We start from the raw sequence: 6,883 nt of genomic DNA, 5'->3' as shown, positions 1-6,883 counted from the left end.
AGGAATGCTCACTCAAAGCTGAGGAGCTCATTCCTTCAGCTGAAGACAACAACTATTGATGGGCCAATGGTGCCTAAAAGAGTTGCTTGTCTGTATGTTTCTCTAAAAAGTCTGAAGGGCATTCTTCAGGCTTTTCAGGAAAAAAAATTTAAAACTGAATTTATTTCTTTTTTTTTTTTCTTTTTGGTGTAACCATCCCAAATATAAGTAATGACAAGGTTGGAAAGGGAAAGAAGAAAAACCCACAACACCAAAAGAGTTGGAGAGATTTAATTTCTGAGTTTTATAACTTCTCAGTTTTGTGAATACCATAGCAAGTTACTCCTCACAAGCAGAAGATCTCATCAGATAAATTACTATGACTTTCTGAGAACCTCAAGTTTCCCTAGTGAAATCTCAGGAAAGCAGAGTAATTTGTGTTGCTCAGGATCAGGCTCAAAGACTGCTCAACACATGATCATTTACAGCTACAAAAAAGGCTTTTGGAACATGTTTAAGAAAATGAGCCAAGTAAAAACGAATTTTCTTTTATAGCTGTCTGCTTCATATCAAGCGGCATGATGAACAGCATAAACAGTCATTTAACTCTCTTTTTCCAGTATAAACTCTCACAAATAGATAATTTCCCAGCTTGTTTCAGCTACATTTCTTCTTTTGTACTATTTTGTGTATTAAGGTATGATTTCTTTTCTAGAGAAGAATGGAAGAGTTCAAGTTAAACAAACAAATACAGTTTAATGAGTAAAGAATAGCCATTATCTGACATAATGACTCTTCTCTAAAAGTTAGACCAGAGTACACGAAAGGAACATCCTTTGCACAGATGCAAAACTATCTTAATGAAATAAATGTAAGTATATTTCAAGTTAAACAAAATGAGATTTTTTTCCCCCTATTTTTTTTTTCTGGAAAATAGCTAAATAGCTGGGCTGCCTTTTTTTTTTTTTTTTTTTTTTTTAATGTGGAAAGCAACAAATCACAAGTATGGAAGATTTTCTTTCTTCAATGTATGGAATAATTTTTTTTAGAAATAATGGTACAACAAACTATATCAAGGAACAAAGCTATGTCAATTCATTGCTGATTGAAGGCATTTGGTTGAGGGCTTTTAAGAACTAAATAGTGATATGGTATACTCTCACAACATAAAAAATGAAATGAAAGAACGAAAAGAGTACAACTTCAGGTACATACCACTCACCTTTTCGGCATTGTTTAATTTACAAAGTGTAAAAATATAAATCTAAGAAAACTATTTGTTCATGAAAGAGCTGACAAATACATCCAAACCTTAGATAAATACATCCGGTTTATGTTGATCATGTATCACACTAAACATAAATATGATGAAGATTTCTTTTGCTTAGAGGTCAAGTGCAGAACATGTTGTCTCTGTGCATTTGTGGACAACCAGCAGCCAATGAAGGTGACTAAAATGGTCACAGACTGTGGGTTTTTCTATTGCCACTCTTCACCTTACCTCCAGAAATAAGCTGTCCAGTTTGCCCAGGCTTGGCCCCCTTTCCTCATGAATTCTGTTACTTCTCTGGTGAGTTTTTAGACATAATGGTCTGACGTCATCTAGACTGCTACTGTATCATCTCCCTCCTTCGCCAATTGTTTGCGCCTTCCCAGCACATTTAAGGCCAGTTTGATGGGGCTCAATATTAGATTTCCAGTGCTAATTGCTATAATTATTTTACAGTTTGATGATGTAGAAAAGGTCCATTAGAAGCAGACTAAAACACACGGAATGACTCATTTCCGTTTCACATTTAACAAACCACAATCTAGTATCATCTGACTGATGATTAAAGCAAGTACACAGTCAAGCAAATCACGTGTGACATAAGTGGGGAAAACTAATACAAGACTGAGTTATGGCTAAAAAAAAAGTAAAGCAATGAAGCAATAGGTTTGAAAAATGGTAGAGAGGGAACATACTGAGGGCTACTGAGCACGGGTCACCTACAGGAAAACCACCCAAAATTCCAAAACTGTTTTGGAAATTAATCTGTAATTCGAAGCACTGCAGTGCTCAAAAGCTGAACCACTGGCTGATAAAATCTACGGAAATGTAGCACAATAGAAAAGAAGATGACACAATAAAGAAAGAATTTTTTATACTTGTAATTAAAACTTTTTTAACTGACTCACACAAAAAATTTCAATAAATTTCAATTGTCAAAATTGATGTTAGGGATGACGATGGGGAAAATGTGTGAGAGGAAATTAAATAAAAGAAATTTTGAATTTCAAATAATTTCCAGAATATTGAAAGCAAAATAATTCTTTCTTTAAAATTCTGTAGGAAAGTTAATATCATAAGGAGACTTTAAAAGGAAGATTTATAGAACACAAAAGTTCTAAATGAGAAGTATTTTAAGAGAGACACAATGAAAAGAATATGTTAAATAATATAACTGAAATGCGATTGTGTAGTTGGAGCCATCATCTGGGATTCTGACTACCCTCCTTCTGAAGAGCTATAGCAAATATGCAGAAGCAGAGAAAAGAGATTGTGTGGAAAAACATTCCTGTAACTATTCTTTTCCTGGCGCAGCTGCTAAACCAAATAATAATTTGGAAATATTCCAGATTGGATTGATTTTTTTTTTTCATCTTGTTGAGGAAATGAAGACATTAACTAAGTGTTAAACTCGTTCCATTTAACACAAAACATTCCTCTCTAATTCACACACATGCATATGACAAATGTCTACGCTTCATGAAGGATGCCGGTGAGAAAGGCTAGAAAACAGAGATTCCTAAAAGTAACTCATCCCATAGCTCGGCAGTATAGGAGGTGAACAGCTCAAAAGCAGTTTCTTCCTGTAGCCCAAAAGGTCTGAAGACACTTCCATGCAGCAGTGAAAAAGACCAAATGACTCCAGTGCTGACATTGTTTTGCTCCCATTCGTATTTACTCTGACTGAAACCATATGTCCCACTGCACATGTAAGGACTCTAATCCCCAAGCTGCAGAGTCACCTCAGATACTGACAGACTCTCGCTATTTCAGTGGTCATTAAGTATTTGATATAAAATACAATACTAAGCAAGAGAGACTAAGAAACCTCTAATCCCAAATTTATGGCACTATCCTGAGATGTGGAACATGAGATTTCAAACACAAGGATAGGGCCTGAGCCTGCACCCTTAATTCTAAATTATCAGTTGTGAGGGGTTCATCCTATGTTCTCACCATGACTGTTTCCTCCAGCTTTTTGAAAAGGTGTTTTCCAAAATTTTTCTTCTGGCTAAAATCAGTTTGGCAAATTTCACTTGAATCCATGCACTGTCATGGGATAAGAAACTGCATTTTTAGCAAGCACATTTTCCAAAAGTAATTAAAAATAGCATTACATAATTTCTTTAAAATAATGGTGGTCACAGAAATAACTGTGGCATACCCATCTAATGTAGTCTGATGTTAATTACTAGGAAGCAAATTAAAATGGACAAAAGAAATACTGCTTACAAAGATCACAATTAAAGTGAAACACAGTTTGTTATTAGAAACTATAAAGCCAATTACTTAAAACTGAAAAAAGTCTACCCTTTTAAAGAAGGAAATAAGAACATAAGCAAGACTTTTGAAAACATTCTTTGAACACTTGCAAAACCTTATTCTTAAAGCAGCAGTCAGGAAGAGCTTTCAGAATGGCAAGTTATTTCACAGTTCTCTAATATGGGGTTTATTCCACCTTTCTGTACTATGTAGTACTGTTTGCTACCTAGACAAGTTAGTAAAGTAGTTGGATTCGGTTCATGTGAGATGATAAAACAGTTCTTTCTTTGATTGTTGCTTCATTGGTGAACTTATTACACCAATAAAATTCAAATGCAGTTTTATGTAGTTACAGTGTACCTCTGCAGAGCTGTGTATAAAAATCAGCTTGATGCGTTTCAGAAAGGTTTATTAGAATTTACAAAAAACTAGAAAAAGAATTACAACTTCTCTTTTTCAGACTCTTTCTAATGATTATACATTGAGCTCAGTCTTTCTTCACAAGCCCAGTAAGAATGGTATGTGATGTTAAGCACTCTTTGGGACCATGAAAGAGAAAAGTTAATAAAAATAACATACTGCTGCAAGTCTTTTGGTCAGCGTTGAGAATGTATCCTTGTTTGCATCTGCATGTGTAGGAGCCAGGAGTGTTTATGCAGAAGTGGTCACAGTGATGCTCAACCGTACTGCACATATGAGGCACTGAAAGAAAAAAAGCAAAATATTATGAACTGTTGGTCTTACTTATTTGTGGTCAGAACCAAAAAAAAAAAAAAAGCTGTAGGAAGTTTTACTGAAGTAATTTAGAAATTTCAAACTAAGTGTTGACAATATGTTGACATATGTTGACAATATGGTAGCTTGTTGTTGGCAATGAGTACTGACAATATGTTGACAAAAATGGAAGTTTAAGCCTGTAAGCCTGTAAAAAACATCCTTAACAAACAGTACTATGTATTTATTCCTAAAAAAAAGTAGGAATTTAGATAACTTCTGTCTGGTTGACATTAATGGCATGTTTCTGGACGTGAAATTACATGTGGAATGGAGATATAAACAAAATAAAAATATACAATAGAGTATCAGGAAACCCTAATTACTTGGTGGTCCCAAGAAGACAATGAAACAAACCTACCACATTCAAATTTAGAAAATAAGTGAAATTTAAGTACAAACTTTCTAGAGAACATTAAATTTCTTGAATGAAGAAAACCACCACACAGCACAATACTAAAGAAGAATGACTAGAAAACAACTCGCTGAAGAATCTTGCTTGCTTAGTTATTAATGTTGAGGAACACACAAGCAATACATGATGACACCGAGGTCATGCATCTCCAAGTTTTAGTAGAGTGGGAGCTAAGCTGAGCAACACTCCTGAGTATGTGTCTTTCTAAGTCTGTTTTTGGTCTGCTTGTATTTTATGTAGTAAAATAGCAAGTAGTAAAATGCAACAGACTGAGACAGTAAGAATGTAAAAGAATCCTGTTAGATTTGTTGCTGAACTAGTTTCACCCAGATCAGTGCTTGGGAATTAAGAAATCTCCTTGATGTCTTCTCTCCACTGAACCATTGTTTGTATGTAATTTCTACAATATATAGGTTAATTACTTCTCAGAGAACATTGTGTGAAAAATAATCTGTTTTGCTCAATGACAGTTAGGTATTGATATGCTCCCTATTGTGCTAGTCGACAAAGCTCAAATTTCATGGAATAGATATTAACAGCAATCTTCTAACAGCCAGAAAAGAAGCCTGATAAATAATGCCGCGTGTGGTGTGTGTGGTACTTGTGGAAAAAGAAATGTGGTTTTCAGATACATACTATGTAAGTGGTCTTTGGAATGGTTACCAGAGTTATGCATTTATTACTAACATACAAATTACCACAACTCCCAAATCTCTTATTCAGCTTTTTGGATCTCATAATTTCCTGCCAAAATAAAAATTCTCAAGTACTTTTATTTATGTGAATACAGACTTGCTTGGACTTTTTGTCTTTTCATCCCTCTGTCACTCTGAAAATGAAGTTTATGAGCTCTGATACTTTCTGAACAGAAGTCTCCTCCTGGCTATATTTCACTAGCTTTCCACATCAGGTATAGCTTGTTACGACCAAAGCAGCACTTTCAAATATGACAAATATAAATATTTCAGTAGTTAAGTGTCAGAAAATCTTACCACATTCCAATGCTATAGAATGTGAATCTATAGAAAATTACTACAAAACCAGTCAGTTCTCCCACATTAAAAAGAACATAAGATTGCAAACCAGAATACCTAAAAATGGAAAAAAAAAGAAAAGAAAAAAGAAAAAAGAAAAAAGAAAAGAAAAAGGAAGCACTCAATGACAGGTGTCCCAACATCCCAGTTCCTTCCGAGAATTTATTGTTACTATCTGTTACCAATCTTCTGATATACTATCACATAATTTTTTTCCCAAAATGTCTCTGTTGCACCCACTTCAAAGAATCAGCGGTACTCTGGTCATCAGATTTCTGTGGTGAAGGAGGTTGCAGTCTGTATCATTTCTGCAACCTAATTTGTTGCAGGAGCTGTTTGGTGGACACAGCCAGAGACTGAAGTAAGAGAAAAAGTGATCTCATAGTTAAGGAATTTGAATGTGAGTCTTGTGAATTATATTTTATTTCTGCCTATGTCACAGGGTCTCCTTATTTGACTTTGGGCAAACCGACAATATCCGTATCTTCAAGCAAGCATCAACCTTCACACTGTATCTGTTCAGCTAGAGATATCTGAATCTGAATTTGCAAGAATGCAGGGCACTCTCACTGGCAAGGGAAGGCTGTAGAGCTGTGACTGGTATGTTATATTAGTTTAATAATGCTAAATTCCCTAGAAAATCAGACCAGGAACTGCACCAAGTCAAATACTTAAAGTTAGTGGGTGACCTTGACAGTCTTAACCCTGTTTTTGTGTAAAATGCGGATGTCACTGCTACCTACTTTACATGAGAATAATAAAGACTTCATTTGCTCCTGACTGCTCAATCCCAACTTCTATCTTTCTCACTCTTCTTCTATTCAATCTCCACCTTCTTTCCTGGCTTCTATCACCATTTCTGTTTCTCTTCTTCTGAACTTTTAACTCTTGTCTCACTTCCCAAGCCTCTGATTTCCCATGATACTGTTTACTTCTCTTTTACTTTGATGACTGGTAATAATAAGCCCCTGGGATACCCTGGCTTCAGCTGCTGCTTCTGACACCCTCAAATCTTTAGCATCCTGTAAGGAAAGTCTGGCTTAGCAGAGGATGGAGCACAGCCAGTTTACATGCAGTCTTCTGAGAATATAGCTTCTAGGCACTGGGTAATCTCTGCCATCCATGGGTCATGGCTTGGCTTTGCGGACG

General features: G+C 35.4%; 1 protein-coding gene across 1 annotated transcript in view; it reads right to left on the bottom strand.

The window, feature by feature from the left end:
- LOC104496533 (matrilin-2-like) overlaps window positions 1–4,213 on the bottom strand; it is a gene marked incomplete at its 5' end in the record, with an annotated part of 45,312 nt that extends 41,099 nt beyond the window's left edge. Inside the window, one exon of the mRNA XM_010139665.1 lies at window positions 4,091–4,213. Coding sequence (XP_010137967.1) covers window positions 4,091–4,213 — 123 coding nt within the window. The remainder of the gene's footprint in view (window positions 1–4,090) is intronic.
- Between the last annotated feature and the right edge of the window lie 2,670 nt (window positions 4,214–6,883).

This window comes from Buceros rhinoceros, unplaced genomic scaffold, assembly GCF_000710305.1.
Source record: "Buceros rhinoceros silvestris isolate BGI_N320 unplaced genomic scaffold, ASM71030v1 scaffold5637, whole genome shotgun sequence".
In the NCBI taxonomy this organism is placed as follows: Eukaryota; Metazoa; Chordata; class Aves; order Bucerotiformes; family Bucerotidae; genus Buceros; species Buceros rhinoceros.
The sequence above is the reverse complement of the archived record's forward strand: the minus strand, read 5'-3'. Positions and strand labels throughout refer to the sequence as shown.